The sequence below is a fragment of the Sorex fumeus genome, unplaced genomic scaffold (assembly GCF_029834395.1).
Source record: "Sorex fumeus unplaced genomic scaffold, SorFum_2.1 ptg000035l, whole genome shotgun sequence".
Taxonomy (NCBI): Eukaryota; Metazoa; Chordata; class Mammalia; order Eulipotyphla; family Soricidae; genus Sorex; species Sorex fumeus.
In genome coordinates, this window is record NW_026606092.1 from 22,708,403 (window position 1) to 22,732,848 (window position 24,446).

Sequence of the window (24,446 nt, forward strand, 5' to 3'; positions counted from 1 at the left end):
GGAGTGATCACTGAGCACAGAACTAGAGCAAGTCTTGAGTGCTGTAGACTATGGGCCCAAAGCAAACAAAAAAGAATTACTATAAATCAGACGTCATCTTGTCTCTAACCACCACTGCAGTACCTGTAGGCAAAAATTTAGCAGGCCAACCTAGTTGTCTCACTCATCCTCCTATGAACAACTAAAAATAACCGTTACTGCTTTATCCTCATTAATTATTAGAAAATAGCATCAGCACTCTGTTCTCTCCTTCTCGATGATTAGTAAGGAAGCAGAAAGACCATTTACAAATCATAACACATACATTTTAATATTTTATATGAAAACTCCTGTCAACCATTAAAATTTCAAATAAATGTCCTAAGCTGAGGTCACACCCCTACCTGATTTTTCCTAAAGGCTCATGATGTACTATTCCTTATGTAACAGAGACTGCCCCATGGTTGGGAATCCAGATGATTCCTAAAATGGCTCAAATAAACACTTTCTAAATGATAGAATAGCTTGATCATTCCTCAATTGATGTAGTATTCAGACTAACCACTAGCAAACAGAAACAATTTGTATCATTCCCAAACTAGAAGTGAAAATAAATGGAATGATGAAAATTGGGAAAGTGAAAAAAAAAAAGATACAGAGTTTGGCAAAATAGTAATGCAGGTAAGGCACTTTCCTTGCACACAGCTGACAGAGATTTGATCTTGGGATCATCAGTCCCCTGTACCCTGTCAGCGGTAATACCTGAGGACTGCCAGGTGTTATTCCCAAACAAACAAACAAAATAAAGGGGAAATATGATACATTACAAAGGAATAAGACTTTAAAGAAAAATACACTGAAACTCCATTTCATAAATTCAAAACCAAACGTTGTATCTATTAAAGAATATAGATCTAGAGGACTGAAGGCATAATGCAGCAGGTAGGGCATTTGCCCTACACGAGACTGACTTAAATTTAATCCCCAGCATCCCATATGGTGCCCCCAAGCACTGCCAGTAGTAATATCTGAGTGTAGAGTCAGGAATAACCCCTTAATATTGGGTGTGCCCCCTTCTCCCCAGTGAATATAGATGTGGGGAGCAAAGTAATGAAGGTTATAAAATAATGATTATAAAATAAATTTCCAAGAAATCCCAGGAGTAAGAAAAACTATTTTTTTTAATGCTCCTCCTCCTTGGTGGCACAAAGTGACCTCAGTTTGAGGTAAAGTACCGAAAGGGGATAATGCATATGGACAAAAAGATCACTTTCTTGTCTTGGTAAGACTGACTTTTATTCTGAGGTTTTTATGCCACCTATATTTTGTAGTGTTTCATAATCTTCTTTCTGCTACAAATTGAAAACAAAGGTAGGTGGGAGTTCACTCCTCAATATCTTTACTAAAGAAAAAAACAAAATAGATCAATCCTCTTTTTGCTTGAATAGGACACTGAAGAATAAAAATATAGTATTCTCTGATTTATGGATGCAATGGTGAAGTGATTTGGTTTCTGTTTCTAAGGTTGGGCTGCTTTTGATTAGAATGTGACTGGGATAGGAACTAAAAGAACTTCAGAAATTAAGATAGCTGAACACAGAATGGGGGATCAGCCATAATATTTTGTGACACAGTTTATTATATGTGAAAGCTCTAAAGATACAAGCCAATAGAGGAGGATGGGGACCCCAGGAAAATATATATGGATATTCAAGAGGTTATACATAGAGCCTCAAAAGGATGAACGGTTTCATTTTCAGTATTAGTCAAACCTTGACCATAGCATTTTAAGAAGCCTTTTTTTGTACTTATTTTTTTAGCCACATAAACTGCAGTGCATTGAATGAAAATAGTTCTTTTCAATAAATGTTTGACTTCAAGTCTAAAACAATATTCTCCAATCACATATGCCCTATATTTTGTGCTATAGCATATACCAAATGTGTGTAATTGGCTACAGTTAGAATGCACGCATTTTTGTTTTCATTAGCTAATTTTATTCCTTAATCATCCCTCTGGCAGATCTCAGTCTGCCCATTTTACAGATTAAGATCTTGAAACTTCAAATACATTGAGTAACTTTGTCAGTTTCTAAGTGGCGAAGCTAGAATGAAGTCTCCTGGGTTCAAACTTCAAAAGTCCTACTCTTAGCCACTTTGCTGCTTTGTCCCACCACTGCATTCACATTCAAAAATCATTCCTATAAAGATCAAAATGCCATTGACTCCTTTGAATCACATACTACACTCAGTCAGTTTCCACTGACCCCTTGGAGGAAAGGACAGACCCCCCCCCCTCCAGAAACACATTAAACAATACCTTCTAGAAAGGGGGTACCAGAGAAGTTGAGAAATTTGATCATGAGTCTCTTTCAAAATAAAACCACACCATCTTTAATCAAGAATTGGCAATCATCATATTGTTTCTTGGAGACTAGAATTGGTAGATGTGGCCTACCCCACTATGCCTTTTATACTTGGTTAGAAATGAATCCAAGAAGTTGACAATTCATGCAGTACAAACAAGAATCTGTAATTCTCTTCCCATTACCACAAAACACAGCTCCTGCCCTGCTTTCACTTTGAAGACAATAAGTGCTGGGAAAACCCTAAGAACATTCGAGAATGGGGCCAGAAGTAATAAATAGAGACTGCCAAAAATGTTAATGAATTTCTTCTAAACCTTAAATCTATTATTATTATTTTATGACAGACTTGGAGGTGGACAATTAGTGTGCTGACTTGCAAGGTTTGCCTACAGTCGAAAATGAAGTGTTCTTTTACCTATACTGTCTCCTAATATGAGGGAATTAAAATAATAAAATTAAAATAAACCAAATGCTTTAATTTGGAGTCCCATTATCCCAGCACATTCCCATAACACTCTGCTCCAATAGAATTCTTCTCACCCAGCAGGACTAAGATCATCATCTCAGCAGCCAAACTCAGCAACAAGCCACTTTTCCTCTTTTCCTGCCTTTTTTCTTAGAACTCATTCAAGGCGAAGACAAAGAACCTGCAAGTGGATGGGCCTTGTTTTGTGTCTGGCCCTTAGGGGTACTTTATGTTTCTTAAAAAGATTATCTCAACCTTACTGAGGCCAAAAATTCAAAACAAAACCCTAAAACAAATTTCTGAGACAGTTTAAATTAAAAATCCGACAGACTGAGATCCATTTTTTTAATTTATTCATAACTAGCTTACAAATTGGACCACCCAACGACTCCAAAATCAGCAAGTCACAAGGGGATAAAGGCTACTGCAATTATCAGGAGCAAGCCGAATGTTACCTTTTGTTCTGACTAAAATCTTCTTTAAAAACATCTCTAGCAAATGATTTCCATTTCCTATTTAAAGAGGATTACATAGCAAAGAGAACTGGTGGCTTGGAAGCAAAGAACTTTGTGCTGTCCTCTTATTACCTGCCAAACACAAATTAGTCATTGTGGTCAACTTCTGCCAGCCGACTCCTTTCGCTGCTGCCCATCAGGCCAATGGGGTATGGCAGGTTGGTTCTTGCCTGGAGTCCTTCCTAATCAGGAGGCTGTCAGATATGCTGCTTGCCCACTCTCTCCTACGTTCAGTGGCAGCTCTTATGTTCAGGCAGCAAGGTTTTGAGCTTGAATTGCCCCAGAAACGATCTCCAGATTGCTCCTACTTACTCTCCCTGTCAGGTCTCTGGGGACATTTGTGAGGACTCTTCCTCCAGGTACCCCCCCTCTACCCCCTCCCCCACACACACTCTCGCTACTCACACACACACTCACACAACTCACACTCACACACACGCACGTCCTACAAATTTTACTTTGTAGTAACTCTAAGATACAGAAATTGTCTTATTTCATTAGGTGGAGTCATAGAAATATTCAAAAAAGTTAGCTAGATATGGTTAGCCTAAGGAGAAAAAATCACTTTGTTAACATAAAGTGTTTCCTCATTGGAAATACCCTGTATTAAGGTGCCATTTATAAACATTTTATTATTATTTATTAATGTGTGAGGCACTTTATAGCATCCTAGATAACAACTTAAATTCATGTATTAAAGATTAACATACATGGTTTAATACAATTTACGTCTGATAATATTCTTTAAAACAGCTTCCCATAGTCTCATCTGTTAAGCATTTATTACTAATGCATTTTATAACATACTTTATAATACATTATTTGAGCAAGTAGCTGCATTTAGTGATCATTTCATAAATAAGAATAAAGCACTTATAAATGGCACCTTAATTTAAAGTGTTACCTTCACATTACTAGATAGCTGCTCACCATCCATCTCATTTTGTGATTATTCTCCAAATGCACCACTTAATAAAACAGACACTAAGTTCTATTTTCCCTTCAACTGATTAAAAGTTTATTGAGTCATTTCCTCCATCTGCTCTCATATATTGGTAGCTTGGAGGCTTTCGTCTGATTTCTGATGAACCCAAACTTTTAATTCAATATTTCTCTAAAGATGATAATAGAAACAGCACAACCTACCGTATTAGACGGGGGCTGTTGCTTGGATTCTTTGTAAAATTCAATGCTTTGGCTAGAAAGAACGACCCAAGAAGTAGTCCAGTTTTTCCTTGGGGCGAGCAGGGAATGAAAGGAAATAAAGACAATATTATTTGAAGAAATCATTCACATATACATTATGAATAGGATATGGAATGAGTAGAGTACCTTTGTTATTATTCATGAAAATTATCTCTTAATTAAAATCTATAAGTGGTATCAAATTTAATAAAGATATTCAATAATTTTCATGGTCGCAAAGTTATAGAAATATTTCTAAATTTATATGTCCTCAATAAACAAAGAAATATAAAAAAATACTAAGATTTAAATTTTAGGTATCCAGGGCCCTTACTTTATGTAAAACAGTTATGATTCTATAGCAAGTCTAAAAGAGCAAAATAAAAATAGGAATCAGAGCACTTTCCTTAATTATAATTCTCATCATTGGTTTAGGACATCTGAGTTTGAAAACTAACCAGTTCTTCAGAGGTATTTCCAGACCCTGGCATGGTGCTTTGGACAGTTTAGGAACTACATACATAATTATTGAATCAGTGGTCAAACTGAAGTGTAGAGGAAAAGCTGAATATATTGATAATTAAATCAAGTGATAAAATTATAACTTTCTACATTCCTTTGCATTATTTGATGTACACATATTTTCTGTACTGAGTGTGTATTAATTTAGTAATTAGATTATGTATATATTCAAGTCATGAATAACCTTTTGTAGACCATAAAACATTAAGGACTAATATATGTTCATTTCTATATGTGATATTATAATGATAGTTTGCTTTGGTTTAATAGTCTCTTTCAAAGAAGTTGAATTCAATTCATCAAAGGGATTTTTTAAAGTTTATAAAAAGACCTTAATCATGTCAATAGAAAACTACATAAACTATGTTTAATATGACCACACAAACTCCTTATGTAATTTATCTTCACATGCCTTTTATTATCTAGGGACTCGATTGAAAGAATAGCTTAGATTCAATAAACTTAATATTTACAATACGAATTAGGCTGTTCTTACATGCCTGAAGCTTTCTTAATGATACATCATTGTGTTTAGAAACTGCATGATAAATGGAAACAAAACAATATACATTTTACATCATATAAACAAATCTTATGTTACTGAACCCAGTTTTTCTTAATGATATTACTTTTTAAATCAAGTGTTGAAAAAAAATGGGAAAATACTCCAAAAGAAAATCGCATAGAAATCTTCTCATCTTCATCTTATTGCTCATTTCTCCTTTGAGGTAAGATGAGTGGCAAGCGAATTGAAGGAGCTACATCCTTCTCCTTAAGTAGGGCATAGCATTTGGAGGAATAAAATACTGACCAAGTAGAACACTGCAGGAACTTCTGGCTTAGTTAGATAAAAATTTGGGGGGGCGATGGGCACATGTGGTAGTGCTCAGGGCTTACTCCTGGCTCTGCTCTCAGGGATCACGCCTGATGAGACTTGGGGACCATGTGGAGTGCCAGAGATCTAATCTAGTTCAGCTATGTGCAAGGCAAGCACCCTACCCGCTGTACTATGGATCTGGCCCCAGACAGGGCATCTTTATCTCTGTCTGTTATTTTGACAGAAAGTAACCAGGGAGTATGGAACACCCTAAGACATGATGGGGTTCCATATTTAATCTGCCTGTTATATTTCCCTCCCTATTTTTCACCTTCTGGCAGGGAAATAAAATACCTTATTTGCTTCCTGTCTATGGTGAGCTCTGGATAAATGGTTCTGATTTGAATCTGTTTCCAATGTTGATAGTTTATAGAACATGTTGACATTACTCTTTCTTTCCTTAAACTTGGCGGGAGAACTAAATAGAATTGAAACTGCATGAAATGCAGTTATCTCATGGTTCTTCAACAGATACGGACTGCTATGAATTGATCCTGTTAGGTGAATCTTATGAAAAAGCCAAAGAGTGTAAGAGCTGCCAGTATTAGGACCTTAGTAATAAGAACTACTGTGACTCTCTGTATATAGTATTTTGTTTGTGTTTATAAACTACAAAGACTGTATTTATGAAATTAGAATAAAATGTAGGATTCTTAAGATTTAAAGTAACTTGCTTTCAAAAATAAAAATGTTGCTGATAAAATTTCAGATGACTCCATTTTACTTTTTTGATTCATAGTAAAGTAATCTCTTTAAAATAATAATTAACATAAATCATTGGGTGCCTAGTATGAGTTTGATAATCTAAAAAAAGTTTTATATTACAAAAAAACACATGTCCATGTACCGATATAAAAAAATAGATTCAGAGTATTCATACTTATCTATATACCATGACTTAGAGACAAACTTAATTTTTATAATATAGAAGGCAATAACTGTTCACTATTTTATACTCAGTATCTTTCTTTTTTCCTCTTCTCTCTCCATTTTAAAAGATGAGCCACTGTCTTGGAAAGGATACTGTCAATGTCAAATACTTTTATATAAAAATATTTTGAGAGGCTGGAGCAATAGAACAGCGGGTAGGGTATTTGCCTTGCACATGGCTGACCCAGGTTCAATTCCCAGCATCCCACATGGTCCCCTGAGCACCGCCAGGAGTATCCCCTGTCCATTGCCGGGTGTGACCCAAAAAGAAAAAAAATGTTTTGGAAAAAGCAATGGTCCATAACCAATGATAACATATAAACTACCTGAGATCTGTTCACTGTTCTACTTGATACTAATTAAAAGGATTTTGCCCAAATCTACAACTCCCAAAGTTCTTTTATTCCTTTAAAACCTATATCGATGGTTGGTTCACAACCTTGGGTGTTCATACCTCAAGCATGCACAGAGCATTGAGAGATCTAAGAGAGAGGTGGCTCCTGACTGGTAGGTGGCATTACTCAAAAACAAAGAAACTTAAGTACAAAGCATGTTTTTCAGTGGTGGTAAGAAGCACAGATCTCTGCACATATTTGCCAGAATCTTAAGAGTAGAGGGCTTGAACTCTTTACAATAGCCAGAAACTGGAAGAAACCTGAATGCCCAAGAACAGATGACTGGTTAAAGAAACTTTGGTACATCTACACAATGGAGTACTATGTAGCTCTTAGAAAAGATGAAGTCATGAAATTTACATACAAGTGGTACAATATGGAAAGTATCATGCTAAGCGAAATGAGTCAGAAAGAGAGGGATAGACATAGAAAGATTGCATTCATCTGGGGGATATAAAGTAACAAAGTATGAGATTAATACCCAAGAATAGCTGAGATCAGCACCAGGAGGATTACTCCATAACTTAGAAGCCAGCCGGGTATCCTAGAGGAAAGGGCTGTTCAGATAGAGAAGGGAGCACCAAATAAAGGATGTTTGGAGGATCCTCCCAGGAGGGGAGATGCATGTCGAAAGTAGACTATGGACTGAACATGTTTGCCACTCAATGCCTCTTTTGCAGACCACAACACCCAAAAGGAGAGAGAGAACACAGGGGATTGCCCTGCCACAGAGACAGGGGGGATGGGGGGATGGGGGTGGGAGGGATATTATCCATGGTGGTGGAAAATGGGCACTGGTGGAGGGATGGGTATCTGATCATTGTATAATTGAAACCAAAGCACAAAAAATTGTAAATCTACAACTTTAAAAAAAATAAAATAAAATAAAGGGAAGAAAAAAAAAAAGAGTAGAGGGCTTGAAAAGACAACCACTTTTCGAATCTGAATACTGCATTTCGAATCACAATACTGCATTTTTCTCCCTAGGCTTCAACCTTAAAACAGCTGCCCATTCTAAAAGGTGGCCAAATTGTACATTCTAAAGATAGGAAAGGAAATTCACATTACCATTGACCAGTTAGATAATGGACAACTGATTTTTTTTTCCCCATTAAGAAATACTCAGTGGGTGCTCAAGGCCTACTTGCAGCTCTGCACTCCTAGCTGGTTTCATGGGACCATATGAGGTGCTTGGGATTGAACCCAGTTCAGCTGTGTGCAAGGCATGAGCCATCACTGTCACTGTCACTGTCCTCCCATTGTTCACAGATTTGCTCGAGCGGGTCCAGTAACATCTCCATCGTGAGACTTGTTGTTACTGTGTTTGGCATATCGAATATTTCATGGGTTAGCGTGCCAGGCTTTGCCGTGCGGGCAAGATACTCTCGGTAGCTTGCCGGGCTCTCTGAGAGGGGTGGAGGAATTGAACCCGGCTCTACCGGACTGGCTGCGTGCAAGGCAAACGCCCTACCACTGTGCTATCGCTCTAGCATAAGCCATACTCATTTTAATTTCTCTCTAGGCCTAACAATTCAACATTCAATTTTCCTTAAGCGATCAGAAACAACTCTTAGGTATGGTGTCACTTCTAACACTTGGCTACTGGGCTACTGGAAGTATTCTGATCTGTGATGAGCATCCTCATCTTCACTCAGTCAGAAGCATGCAATCAGAAAGGAAACCAAAAGCCTCTAGTGTGGGGCTGGAGGAATAGCACAGCAGGTATGGCATTTGTCTTGCACACAACCTACCTGGATTCAATTACAGCATCCCATATGGTTCCCTGAGCGCTGCCAGGGGTGATTCCTGAGTGCAGAGCCAGGAGTAACCTCTGTGCTTCATTGGGTGTGACTCCCCCCAAAAAAGCTTCTAGTGTGACATCAGGGGACAACTCACTAAGTGAGAATCATGTTTAACCTATTGATACAGCTGGAGCTGAAATGGGGAGCGCCAGGTCATAATGAATCTTTTCCCATGGAATAAGTAGCCAATCAGAATAGATAGTGGGAAGATGGGGAGAGGGAATATAAGGCAGCAGGTAAAAAGAAGCCCCCCTACTCCATATTTTTCTCTCTGTCTCTCTCCTTTCTCTCTCTGTCTCTGTCCCTGTCTCTCTGTCTCTGTCCCTGTCTCTCTGTCCCTGTCTCTGTCTCTGTCTCTGTCTCTGTCTCTGTCTCTGTCTCTCTCTCTCTCTCTCTCTCTTCCTCGCTCCTTGAGCAGCATTCTCCAGACTCACTTCTCTCTCAGGCAGGGCTGCATACCCTGGAAATATGACCCAGTACAGGCAGTCACGTAGCCTCAGACAGGGGTCGAATACAGGACACAGGAGTCTCACCTCCCCTCACATAGCCATGGCTAGAGACTAGGCAAGCTGGAAAAAAACAGGACAACAGCAACTTCTGGGGTACAGCTCGAAGGTCCAGTGACAGCTACAGAACACAGGGACCTTGCTATGCACATGTGGCCATGGCCTGGAGACTGGAGAAAGCTTATATGAAATAGAGTAAATGGAGCAGGGAGGGATAGGACTTAGCCATCGTATACGGGAGGCAAGTAGATTGCATGGGACAGGGAAGTCATTCACAGGACTGAGTAATGTGGGTCAGGACCAGTGACTTCATGACTTCATTCATAGGAGGCAAGTGCTGGGTGGAACAGGACAGGGAAGTCATTCACTGGACTAGGCAGTAGTAGTAGGACAGGACCTTGTCATTCCCCACAGGGAAAAGAGAGGACACCAGCAGTGCTAAATCTGCTTTCATGCTAACACTTTGACTTGGTTTAGAAACATCACTTCTGAACCAAGTGTTCCAAAGATTTCACCATTTCTTTTAAAATCTATTTAGTCCACTCGCTATCCAATGTTTTGTCCTTTGTGTTTTTGGTAATGATCAGGATATCACAACATCACTTCTTCAGAGTGACTGTAACAGAGGAAGTCTTCTAGAAGCATGCCACCTTTGGAGAACATGTGGAAATGATGAATTGACAAAGTTTTACCCTGACTTGAAATCTTGATTATTTTATATGCAACAAAATACCTATAGACAGTTGTTGTAGAGTATAATGGGTAACAATTCAAAAAAGAGAGTGATTGCTACAAGCTTAGAGGCCTTGGTTAAGACTACTCTGTCTTGAGGTTTTTAATGAGAATTTTTAAATTATATTCCTAGGATGAAACACTTTCCAGAACAGAAAGTCCCTTTGCTCCCTTAGCTTCTCAAAAAAGCAAAAAATAAATAAATAATACACAACTATAGTCAAAGTGTCTGAATGCCTCTCTCTTTGGAGCAAGACCTCCTCTTATAACCTAAGGTGGGATGCCCTGTCTGCTCTGAACTGATGAAATGCAGATGGCTGGAACACATGACTTATGTGTCTGCAAAGTCAGGTTCAATCCCTGTCAACACATGACCCCACAGACGCAGACACCTTCTCTCTCTTCCCAAGATGGTCTGCAGGTAAATTCATTCATCAATGGGAACCAATTAAGGTCTTAGCATTTCATCATCTAGACTTTTGTGGGGCATTTTAAATTTCTTTCTACACATAGAGTAAATAAACATCAAGCTGTTGTACATATTTAAGGGTTAAGTAGGGGCACATATCTCAGAATGTAATCATTCTTATACCAGAATAGGTAAGAGATAGTCTCAATACAAAATTGGAATTAATAAACAGAAAAGGATAAATATTAATACTAGTAGTTTAGCACAGGAAAAAGATACTGGGGAAGGAAATACAGGTATTTATTCAAAAAAATCACATGGAGCTTGAGAGATAGGACAGAGATTAAAGCACTTGCCTGACCTGCAACTCGCCAGTCAGATCTCTAGTCCCACATTAGGTCTCACAGCACTGTCAAGCGTTATCCCTGAGCACAGAACCAGTAGTAAGCACTGAAAACAGCTGGGTGTGTTCCTCAAGCAAACAAAAGAGCAAAGCACTTGAGGTATATTTACTACAATTGGAAGGGAGAATAATCTTAAACAGGGACATTTTTATCATGATTCATGCAATTGATGGAATGTTTTCTCTAATTGAGAATCTTCAAAGAACTTAAAATAAATCGTAGTTGTGAAGGTGAAAATGCAAAACCAAAGAAAAAACAAAAAACATAACACAAACAACAGCAAAAATTAAGCAAACCAACCAACACATCAAAAGCCTCAAGCAGGTTTTAGCCACCCTGAAAACTCATTGCATTCTACAAGATGGACAGCAGATGGCAGCACATAATAACAGCAACTTTGCCACAATTTATCTGGAGAAGTTTGAGAAACTTTCCTTAAGAGAGGAATCACTTTGTAAATCGTGGTGCTATACCAAAATAAAATTTTAAAAACTTAAACAAATAATGAAAGGCAAAAATATTCATTTTGTCGTAAAAACCTGTTAGCTTGAGGGTCAGTTATTTTTCTTGCTGTTTGGTTTGGTTTGATTTTGATTTGGGGCTCATAAGGCACTTTATAACCATTTTCCATAATTGCCACACCATATTTGATCAGGTTCAGATAGTAGGCAACACAATCATATATGTATATGTATATATAATATATATATATATACCTCTTGGAAAGCCTGGCAAGCTACCAAGAGTATCCCTCCCACACCGGCAGAGCCTGGCAAGCTCCCCGTGGCGTATTCGATATGCCAAAAACAGTAAGGATAACAGATCTCATTTCCCTGACCCTGAAAGAGCTTCCAATGGTTGGGAAAGATGAGTAAGGACAGCTGCTAAAATCTCAGTCAGGGAGAAATAGAGATATTACTGGTGCCCGCTCGAGTAAATCCAGGAACAACGGGATGACAGTGATGACAGTGATACAGTGATACAGTGATACAGGATTGTGCTCAGGGCTAACTCCTGACTCTGCACTCAGATGTCACTCCTGGGGTTCTCTGGGGATCATATGGGATGCTGAGCGTGGAAGCCTTGTCAGTCACAAGCAAGGTGAGCACTTTGCCTGCTGTACTTTGGCCTCTTGAATTCCAATTTGAACACTGAATTGCTCTTAACATCTAAAGCTTTATCACCTATATTAACTCTCCTTAGCTACTTTAGGCTAACGACAAGGGAGCAACCTTAAAGTCACAGGAACATTTGAGATAGTTTTATAAATGTCAGGTCTTCTTGAGGCCTGCACAGTGGTATAGAGGGTAAGGCACTAGCTTGCACACAGGTTTCATCCTTCGCACCCCAGAGAGTCCCCTGAGCATGCTGGGAGTGATCCCTGAGAACAGACCCATGAGTTAAAACCCTGAACACAACTGAAATGACCCTCAAACAAAACAACAGCAAAAATGATCAGTCTCTCCTTGGAACAAAGACCTGAGTATACAAACAATTTCAGATACTCTTTGAATCTAACTCTGTCACATTGGATTTGGGACCTCAGGTGATTTAGATTAGTGTCCTTGGATGATTTACTGCAAATACATCCAGACATTGTTAAGCCTCTTTGTCATTCATTGCCAGGTTCTAAAAACTTGCTACAGCTAAGAAGAGGGTCTAAGAGACAAGAGATAGGAGTATACCTCTACAAATTTGTAAAAACTTCAGCTATTCAAAAATGATCAGATGTTGGAAATTTTAACAGCATATGCGGGAAATGAAACTGCAACAACATTTTGCAAATTCACTTTGAACCCTGTCTTCTCCAAACCTTCCCTTCTGTTCTTACTACTGAACAGAAAAAGAGAGAAACAGATTCAGCCTGCAGAGATTATTGAGATCCCGAGAAGAGAGTGCTACAAGAAAAAAAAATCAATTCGCATTAAGAGTATACTTTGGTATAACCTTTGTAGGGCACTTGCCTTGAACTCAGGTGACCTGGGTTCCATCTCTGGAACCTTATTTGGTCCCTCCCTAGCACAGTCAGGAGTGATCCCTGAGGGCAGAGCCAAGAGTAAACTTTGAACACTGCCAATTTGCAAAGTGTTCCCCAACCCCAGATCTTCCAAATGGGCAATTTATTCTGAATAACAACTGTTAGGTAGTGAACAATTTAAAACAATAGCAGGGCCTGATAGCTTTGAGCCTTAAAGTAAAAATAGTCCATTTGACTTAACCTCTGTACTTCCCTACATTTCTTTTTCTCTCTTTTTTTCTGGAGGGGGGGGTCACACCCGGTGATGCACAGGCGTTACTCCTGGCTCATGCACTCAGGAATTACCTATGGCTGTGCCCAGGGGACCATATGGGATGCTGGGAATGGATCCGGGTCAGCCCAGTGCAAGGCAAACGCCCTACCCCCTGTGCTATCACTTCAGGCCCTGTTCTCTCTCTCTCTCTCTCTCTCTCTCTCTCTCTCTCTCTCTATTTATTTAGCTTCCTTTGGGTCACACCCAGCGATATTCAGGGGTCTCTCCTGGCTCTACATTCAGGAATTACTCCTGGTGGTGCTTGGAGGACCATATGGGATGCCAGGGATTGAATTCAGGTCAGCCGCGTGCATGGCAAGTGCCCTACCAGCTGTACTTTTTTCTTTTTTCACTCCTCCTGGTCACCTTGTCGTCCACAACTTTCTTTGCCCTTCAGGGAGCAATACCGAGGGTGAATCTGCTGTGGAGGGGCCACAGTGCTCCAGAGGCAACAAGGACCCCAGTGAAAGGTAACGGTAGAGAAAAAGGACATTAAATTTTTCTTCATGCTGTCTGATACCTTTTCTATTATATTATATTAATTATATTAAAGGGGGGGCAACCTTTTTATTAGGACTTGTGTCACATACTATGAGGGAGGTCCAGGTGTTTCCAGTTTGGGAGAAAATGGAGACATCTCTAAGTAGCATCAGAACAGCAGGGCTTTCTTTTGAATGATTCCAAATTAAAAATGAAACTCAGGTTCTGGAGAGATAGTACAGTGAGTAGAGACCCTGCACTGCATGCAGCCGAACTGGGTTTGGTTCTTGACACTTAATTTGGTTTCCTGAGCCCACCTCCAGGCATGAGCCTTGAAAACCTCTCTGAGCCTAGCCTCCAAAACAAAAGTAAATTAACTAATTCATTGAAATCAAATGTTCAATGTATTTGGCATTCAGTTCTGTCAGTGTGTCACTGGGGGTAGTTTATAGAACTTCATTTTGAAATAAAACTAAATGTATTACACTTACTGAATTAGTTCCATTTCTTTGGTTTGTTTTGTTTGGGGGCGACACCTGGGATAGTCAGGGGTTACCCCTGGCTCTGCACTCAGGAATTACTCCTGGGTGTGTTGGGGGCGGGGAAGAGAAAGTGAGTGTGTTTGGAGGGTAATGTTAGGGATGGAACCCTGATTAAATCCTGTGCAAGGAGAAGCGCCCTATCCACTGGACTATCATTCAAGCCTTTTTTGCTGTTTTTTTTTTTGTTTTGGGCCACACTCCTGAGGTGCTCAGGGGTCACTCCTGGTAGGCTCAAGGGACCGTAGAGTGTCCTGACTATGTGCAAGGCAAGCAGTAACTCTAGGTCTAGCCAGAATTCTAGGTCATTTTACCCAACGTTGTTCATTTTCAGATATAGGTCAATCTCTTTGAGAAAAGAGAAAATAAATGAGAGAGGGAAATTAACACAAAAGGAACCTAAGAAGGGAGAGGAAGAAAAATATAAGTATTGTATGTAATACTGTGATCCTCCCATGATTTTATCAGTGAAAATCTTGGTGGAGATTAATAAAACACGACTGAAATTACAATATTCATGAAGTTTGGTGCTCTTGACATATGAAATATAAGAATAAATTTTGCTATTTGGCTATAAAGAGATAAAAACAGGCCTCCTTCTAATAGAAGATAGGGTTAAATACTGTAATCATAGTTATACCCACAAGATTTTGGAGGAAGTAGGAGGCGGTGATAGGAAAAAAAAAATGTTTTTTCTGTAAAATAGAAATAGGAAGAAGGAAGGAAACTACCTTTTAGTATTACTATTTTTCATCAATAGCACAGCGGTAGGGCGTTCGCCTTACAAGCGGCCAACATGGCCGACCCAAGTTCGATTCCTCCGGCCCTCTCGGAGAGCCCAGCAAGCTACCGAGAGTATTCGATATGCCAGACACAGTAACAACAAAGTCTCCAATGGAGACGTTACTGGGCCCGCTCGAGCAAATCGACGATCAACGGGAGGGCCTTTACCTTTACCTTTACCTTTATTTTTCATCAAGTAAAAGAGTTAAAAATCTTCTAGTATTACATATTATTATTATTAATAATATTATTATAATAATTATAATATTATAATATTATAATTATATTATATATAATTAATAAAATTATATATAAATTTTTATTTATTTATATATATTTATTTTTATTTATATATGTAAAATTATATATAAATTATATAAATAATAATAAAATTATTAATAAAAATATAATATAACATAATATTATTATAATAATAATAATATAATAATAATAATAATATTCTATGCTAGCACGCAACCGGGATAAATGGAGACGTTACTGGCACCCGCTCGAATAAATCGATGAATAACGGGGATTAAGTGATTAAGTGATTAAGTGATTACATATTATTCAGAGTGTACTAAATACAGCATAATTTGATAAATGAAGAGTTTTTAAATAATATTTACATAAGATAAAAATGATGTTGCACTAATTAATAGTTAGCAAATGAATGTTTTAAATAGTTTTCAAAACTATGGGTAACCATTTTCTTGCTAATGAGAAAAGTGTGCAGAATTTTTAAGAAAATAGTGTCATTTAAAATGGTTATGTGGAGCCAGAGATTAAAGCACTTGCATTGCATGTGGCCAATTCTGGTTAGATACTTGATACTGTATCTAGATCCATGTGCACCATGAGGAATGACCATTGAGCACAGAGTCAGGAGTAGTTCCTGAACAGCCCTGGTGTGGATCCAAAACCAAAAATAAGACGAAATAATTTGATTTAAATATTCCTAGTGATTCAATAAAAAAAATCCAGGCTTAGCACTTATTTCAATAAAATCTTATTCTTAATTTACCAATAAAATCTTATTCCTTGACAAATGTAAGAGGCTTACTGCAATCCTATTTTAGTATAAAAGTGAAATCAATTTAATAATCCAAAGACAGAAGAGCCAAGGAACAGTTTGGTATGTTACATTCAGTACATGTGGCGGGATCTTATATGTTATTAAACATGGTTACTCAGTGTTCATTTCATAGTATTTATAATATGAAATCATAAATAATAAATATGGAAAATATGGGTCAGATTTTAAGCTTCCTTTCATTAAGGGTTTTTGTTAGAAATACACAATGAGAGATTTATAAGAGATATGTGCAAAATGTACAACTGACAAGGCATTACTACCTAGAACAATTTAGGCATTCTCTCTATGAGAAACAAGCAAGAAACAAGAGAAAATATTCAAGCTTTATGTACAGAGAAGTCTCAGAATGCAGATTCTGATGATTCTGAAGAGGTGAAGTGAATGCACAGCATAATACCTGTTAAGTGAACGTGAATAAATGTGACATCGAGGTAAAATTTTTTTTGTTAATTTGCAAATGAAAACAATTATATAAAGCTGAGTGCTGATGAGATTACAATGGAATGTGATTTCTGTGTTATACAGGGTTTTTAATTGGTGCTCCATTCAGGAGAAAATCCAGTTCTCAGTGGTAGATAAAAGTTAAGCACTCTTAAGTACTTGTAGCTGTGTGTACTATAACACCAAACAATCTTTCACTATTGATATATTATACTTCAGAGAGAAGTCCTACCAGGTTTGTAAGGCTACACTATGTGTGGTTCATGGCAATATATTTGGGATGGAAGGAATTAGGGACAGCTTAAATGCCTACCTCTGGGAGCCTAAGTAAAATTTGGTATTTGTACAAAATAGTAAAATGGGCAGCAGTTAAAGAGAAATGAGCTCATTTTAAATATAACACCATAGATGCCCAAATACTAACATTAAATGAAGGTAGAAAGAAACTGAATTAGGCTTATAACATGAAAACACTTACATCATTTAGAATACATTTTCACATAGCACAACTGCATATTATTTTCTAGAATGCCACACATATAACCAAATAAATATATGGAGAGTAGATTTGATGAACATGAATCTACAGGGGTTTGAAGAGAAGATTGGATATTAACAATAAAATAAAATCAGCAAGAGATCTTTGTAAGAATGATGAAAACACAAGGACCCACACTAAAGAATACAATTAAGTAAAATGAGATTATAAAAAAAAACTAAAAATTTTTATAAATTTAAAATTAAAAAGTTAAAAGAACACATAATAGCATGCAAGCTGATTAAAATAAGAAAAAAAGATTACAAACTAATGTTTATGTGAATACAAACTAAAACAAATGACTGGAATGCAAACTCATTAAAAACAACAACAAATAGATAAAAACTGGTAAACATGCTGATAGAAACAACCTAAAACTGCATTCCTGTTAGTTAGGAAGGGAATCTTAATCTGCTACAGTTTTTTTGTTATTATCGCCTTCTAGGATAAAATTTTATAGACATGGCTTATTGAAAACTGGGGACAAGGAAATCGCAAAACACCGTGGTAGAGCATAAGCTTGTGTTCTTAGAACTCCTTTCCAGATATCAAACTTAGTAACTTGGCTAAATCTTCCTCTTTGCTACCACACTGCAGTGAAGGGCTAAATAAATAATTTCTGAGAGTCCTTGGATTTTTTTTCTTCCCTCTTTGGACTATTGGATCTGGATGCTGGGCCATACCTGATAGTTCTCACGAGGTGATTCCTGATTCTGTGCTCAGGAATGATATCTAGCAAACTTGGGATGGGTATGCGTGGAGAGGACCATGGGACCACTTCTAGGCAAGCATCTTTACCCCCTGTACTATGTCTGTGGTCCACTTTTCTGGACTCTTTTAAGAAGGATAATGAGATAAGAAAGGGTCTTGATATATCTTGAGAAGAATAATTATTTAAATTTCTACATTCTAGTAGCTGATATTATTTGGGAGTAAAATAGAATAAAAAAGGAGAACATTATTCTGGCTTACTCAAAGTCAAAGAATTCTTGCTCCTGTTTATTACAGAACTCAGTATGTAACAGCTCTTAGGAGAAATAGCAAAACTTCACAAATGGAGATGGTTGTTTCTAAATGTCTGATATATACACAATTTCTAGCATATTTTTCTATACTAACAACCATTAAGTTTTTTTTTAAGGTTTTATGTTGTCTTATCACCTTTTCCAATTTTCTTACTTATTCTGTGCTAATTATTTCCAAATTAAGCAAACTTTTATATAAAAGCTATTTTATTGGGGGCTGGAGCGATAGCACAGCGGGTAGGGCGTTCGCCTTACAAGCGGCCAACGTGGCCGACCCGAGTTCGATTCCTCCGCCCCTCTCGGAGAGCCCGGCAAGCTACCGAGAGTATTGGATATGCCAGACACAGTAACAACAAAGTCTCCAATGGAGACGTTACTGGGCCCGCTCGAGCAAATCGACGATCAACGGGAGGGCCTTTACTTTACTTTTACTTATTTTATTGCACTTCTATTTTCTCCATGTAGCAAGAATCTATTGATTTCTCCAGCTTTCAAAAACAGTATATTTTAGAAAAATTTTATACACTGATAATGAGTCCACTCATCTCTTAATCTGTGAGTATGTAAAATTAAAACTCAATAACTAAAATTTTACTTTTTGTTTTTACAATTTTAGTCCTAGGGGAAGTGTTTTATATATGCAGTGCAATGAAATGAATGTAGTATTAGAAAATTCTAGAATCATCTTAAAAATAATGTTGGTCTTTATGGATAATAGGATACTATACTCAACTGCAAAAGGATAAACTAAGTCAAATAAAGTAAGACAAACTTTTATTTAATTTGTACATATATAATTTATTTAATATATATACACACACATATATATAAACTTTTAGACTATAAGATGACTCAATGGTAACAGAGGGAAAAGTAAGGGAGGATATGAAATTGAGACAAAGAGGGAAATTGTAATTGTATAATGGAAGAATTGAACTTTTAGTGGTGAATTTAACATGGCATATACATAAGTTGATTTAAACATCATATACCTTAAACTTTAATGTTATCATGCCATGTTACTAGAGCATGATAAATCCATTTGTTAACTTAAAAGACAACTCACTTTACACAAAATGAGTATAATAATGTTGAGCATAGTGATATAAGGGGGAAATATTCTAGCATTTTTGATCACATAAGACCTTCCTTTCCAAATAACAGCGGTGATACTAAGGTGAAAGATGGTAGCTACTATAGTTATATTAAGTGGATTAAAAAACTTTTGTTACCTTAGTTTCTTTCCTCCATCTGCAATTTTAGCTTTTTGAAGATAACCTTCTTTTTCAACCATCTGTAAGAAGAATGCATACATTAAAACAGTGACAAACTTCTATGTACATTTAACTTAAAAGAACCTGTGCTTCCTAACAGTCATTGCAATGATGGAAGTTTCCAGTCATAGAGATTCATTAATAATGCATATATAGCTTATGGGAAGTGCCTGCAAGATCGTAGTCATTAAAAGTCATTAAATATCCAGAAGAAAGATTACAGGAGTAACATAAATGATCTGTTATATAGTGATACACCTTGACTCACAATGAAACAAAGACAAATGCAATGTCTCCTTAACTTTACCAGTTATCTCTTGAAATGTTCTTTCTTTCACTCCTCCCTCATTCCCGTTTCTTTTTAATTTTGTTTTGTTTTCGAAGGCCATCCTGGAAGTGTGATCCCTGGTGAGTCTTGGGAAACAATATATGATGCTGAGGACAGAATTCGTGTCTGCCCAGTGCAAGGCAAGCATCCTACCTGCTGTACTAGACCTCCAGCCCACCCCCATCCCTAATGCCAATATATTTTACTTATCAACTAAGGAGGGGCAATGGAAGAATTTAATAAAACAAGGTAAATGATTCAGTTGAACAATGAGAACACATTTTCAATGATAACATTTCATGCTTTTGGTTCAGCTACCAAGAGAGGTGTCAGGAGTGATGTCTCTTGTCTCATTATCTTCTTCCATGTTGTGGCCTTGCCTCCTTTCCTTTTGCTTTTGTTGGCTTTCATTGTAATACAGATGCAAGTTTCTTAAGGTGTATTTAATAATTCAATATAGTATCACAGAGGTTTTATGGAGTACTGGATTAAATAATAACCTGATACAAATTGTGATGTGGTGATTCCCAGCAACGGCTAGAATAGGTGTTTTAATTTTTCATTGCCTTATTTCTTCCCTCCACTATCATTTTCTCTATTCTCAGTCCTTATGAAGTATTCTCTCTTTTAACTCTTGGTGAATGGTCACATTTTCCTCCTCTACACTGTATGTTAAGAGCATTTAGAAAGCCTAACATCAAAGCACCACAATCCCTCAGTACCATCATTCAAAGGTACTCTCTGACTCTAAAACTCCACTTTCACATGCTTCCATCTCATAAGCTCCCAAATACATTATCTGTACTGTGTTATTATTTATTTATTTATTTACTCATGAATCTCAGGAGCTCAGGGCCTAAAACTATTCCTGCAATGTTTTTTTCTGGAGTTGCAGGGTTGATGAGTTTGGCACCTGGACACTGTTATGCAGATGCAGATGTATGCCGGGGCACAGAAATGCTGGGAGCTACCAGGACCACACTCAGTGATGCAACATGTGGTGCTGGGAATATAACTTGGAATCTTGCACATAAAAAACACATATTCTACCCCTTTGAGCTATTTCCATTACCTCAACATTAACTGTAACTCGAAATGTAATTTTTGGCAAGAGTTGTTTGGGGCCAGGACCAAACTGTCAGTGCTCAGGGGCTTGCCTGAGCATCTAACAGTGCTACTGGAGGGCACATATGCTACCAAAATCGAACCTAGAGTTTCACACTTGTTCTCTTTCATATTAAGCCATACCCCTGGTCCTAAAATTCAATTAGTGTGTCTAGTGTCTCAATTAGATTTCGTCAATGATTCCTCTTAAGTCTCTTTTACATAAATCTACTCTAAATTTCTATTTGATTCTGCCTTTATTACCATCATGGTACTTACTGAACCATATTGAAATTGTTTGTTGGATTATGTGTTCCTGGATTCGTAGTTCCTGGATTCCGAGTAGTTTGTAGCACCAATGATCACTATAATAAATACTATTTGACAAATGAGTAGAAGGGTGAGGGACTATGTAAGTGTTTATATTTCTAAAAACAAAACAAAACTGGGCAACCAAAATATCCATCTATATTGTGACAAGTGAAAGGTATATATAAATATATTTGGAGGTAAATTGTCTAAAGCCACTACATTTCCACCAAATTTTCTATTTACATGAATTCTCTCAAGTCAAAGACAATTTTTTCTGATTTGCTCATTATTGTATTCTTAATACATAGCACCACACTTAGAATCCAATAAATATTTGGATATAATAGCCTTAGATAGTTAAATGAAGATAAAATGTCTATTATATCTATAGCAAGCATTTTATATGCACATATTTTCTGAAAATTAATTTCATTTTACTATGTTCACCGAGAGACTGAAAGAGTGTAAGAAAGCTCTCTGAGTATTTTGTAGAATCAACATGTTTAATGTCATCTTTTTTGTATTTAGAGACATGGATTAATTTGGGAAACCTTCTTTTTCCATGTATTTAATCTTTTATTTTTTCTCCCTTAAGTATCTTAAATCCTGCAAAGGAATGTTATTTGTATACACAGCTAAAACCCATATATAATAAGTTTAGTGTTTAAATCTGGGCATATCTAGTTTCTCAAATGTTTGGAAGAAAGATGTTTTAAGTATCAATTAGCATTACAGAAGAGGATTCCTTTCTTTCAAAAAGTAATTGAAAAATGTTGTTGTGTAATCATAGACAGAATTTACTGCTTTATATAAATTTTCTACTGATAAAAATAAAATGCTTACAAGAAGTCTGAACTTACCTGTCAAAAAGTTTGTTTCTCTATCTTATTAAATATAATATGCACATTATATATTATATAAAATTACATAACATGTAATATATATTACCAGCCAAAGATACTGTCTTTTTTCCAAAAATATATTTACTAAAAGACCTTTGCTTGGACACTTAGGATCAAAAGATTTAGTGTATTATTCATAGCCATTTCTCTTTTAGTATAAGGAAAAAGTGAAGGAGAAAAGTTAATATTCTTGCAGGAAAAAATTTACACAAGCTGACTTAAGATCTATAGCTTTAATTTCTTTTTCCTTTAATACATAAATAATGATTCTCCAGATACTGCTGGATGGTATCAGTATAGGTGAAATTGAAGTCCAGCTCTGGTTTACTCATATTAGGACTCAAACGCGACATAACTGCCACCAAGTAGACTGAGCCAGTTTTCTCTTGACTTGTCACAATTGGTTTTTATGTCTCAACTAAACAACACTAGAAGAAAAAGGATGGAAGAAAAGTGAATGGCAAGATAGTTGTTTTCTACATCATCTTGCAGTGTCCTGATTCCTCATAATCCTTCTACTTACTACACTTAACTATCATAGTTACTACCATCAGAATAATTTTATACATGTCTCCATACACATTAATACATATCTATCCAATTTCCCACTTATGATGCTTATTTCTATGACCTACTTTTGTTTTTTCTTTCTTTCATCATTTCAACAATTTTTCAATGAACAATTTTCCCTTCTCATAAAAAGGGGGAATAATGCCAGATTTTTTTTCACAATGAGACTGAAAATATTAATAGGAGGGTCCTAATAATATTAATGTTTATGTTCTTGTTTCTTGTTAATGAAGGTTCGATAAAACATCCTGCCTTCTGTTCATCTCAGAGACTCAGGCTAGCTTTTTTTTTTTTTTTGCTTTTTTTGGGTCACACCCAGCGATGCACAGGAGTTACTCCTGGTTCGTGCACTCAGAAATCTCTCCTGGCAGTGCTCGGGGGACCATATGGGATGCTGGGAATCGAACCTGGGTCTGCCGCGTGCAAGGCAAATGCCCTACCTGCTGTGCTATTGCTCCAGCCCCTCAGGCTAGCTTTTAAGTTGAATAAAAAAACTCCAAATATATTTCTTTCACTGAAATCACATTCTTTTGACTTTCATGCTGGAAAGTAACATTTTCATAAGATAGTCATACATACTTTTATTCTTTTGTCATTATAGTTTCAAATATATCACTATTTTCTGGGTGCTAGGAATGAGTTATTCTGAAAAAAATGTTGATGAGGGAGAAGTGAAGGGAAAACATAATATAATAGAACTAACAAATATAAATAGAGCAAGCAGAAATTTGCTATGTGTTTTGTATATATGAATACACATGTGTTATTTATTCATAATTCAAATTATGTTACTCCCATGCTCTTAAAAATAATGATCTATGTATTACAGTAAGCTATACTAGTCTTCAAAAACTCAGATGGTCTTGTCTCTAATAATTTATAAAGCTATATATAGCTTTAGATATAAAGGCAAAGTATTAAAATATGCCAAGTACAGGATAAGCATGGATTTCTTTATAATTGTGCCACTACCTAAACTATGAATGCTAAGGAAATGTGAGCTGAAGTTGATGAATACTTTAGATTCTCAACCTAGCTTCTGAGTCATTTTCCAAAGTACCGTAGAAGCCCAATTTTAAGTTAATCAGTAAGAACTATCAGCAATTTGTTGAGATTGGATGCCAGCCAGTCTGTTAACACTGAGGAAGTACTCATCACATACAACTGTGCAGTGATACAGATAGAAGAATGAATGGCAGTAGGATACCCAGATAGTACCTGTTTATCAACCTAAGTTGGAGGCAAAAGACAAGGCAGAGAGCAGAAGACAACCTTTGATTAATGGTAACAATCGTTGGAGAAAGACCAACCTGAAACTATAACAACTGACACTTCAATTTTTTATGTCCAGACTTCATGTTATCATCAGATGATGTAGAACTGAAAACAATGGGTTTTCATTTTTACCACCCTACCAAAAATGTTATGTCAAAATATGTTTTTATAAATGGAAATAAACTAAAATCTAAGACTTTAACCAAAGTATGAGAAAGGACTGACATTTTTCTCTTTATATTGGTTATGTGATGACAGTTTTTATTCTAATCTTAAAAATGCTGCTATTTTTGTACTATGTAAAAAATATATAGTAATGTGGAAAATACAGAACACAGATTTGTATCTCACTGCTAGCTACAACCTTTGATTTTTTTTAAATCCAATAACAGCACCCT

The 24,446-nt window shown here is 36.7% G+C and overlaps 1 protein-coding gene across 1 annotated transcript in view; it reads right to left on the bottom strand.

The window, feature by feature from the left end:
- ARHGAP15 (Rho GTPase activating protein 15) overlaps nt 1–24,446 on the bottom strand; it is a 759,615-nt gene that overhangs the window by 619,765 nt on the left and 115,404 nt on the right. The window contains exons 4-5 of the mRNA XM_056117651.1: nt 19,516–19,577; nt 4,475–4,562 (exon numbers count right to left, since the gene is read on the bottom strand). Coding sequence (XP_055973626.1) covers nt 4,475–4,562; nt 19,516–19,577 — 150 coding nt within the window. The remainder of the gene's footprint in view (nt 1–4,474; nt 4,563–19,515; nt 19,578–24,446) is intronic.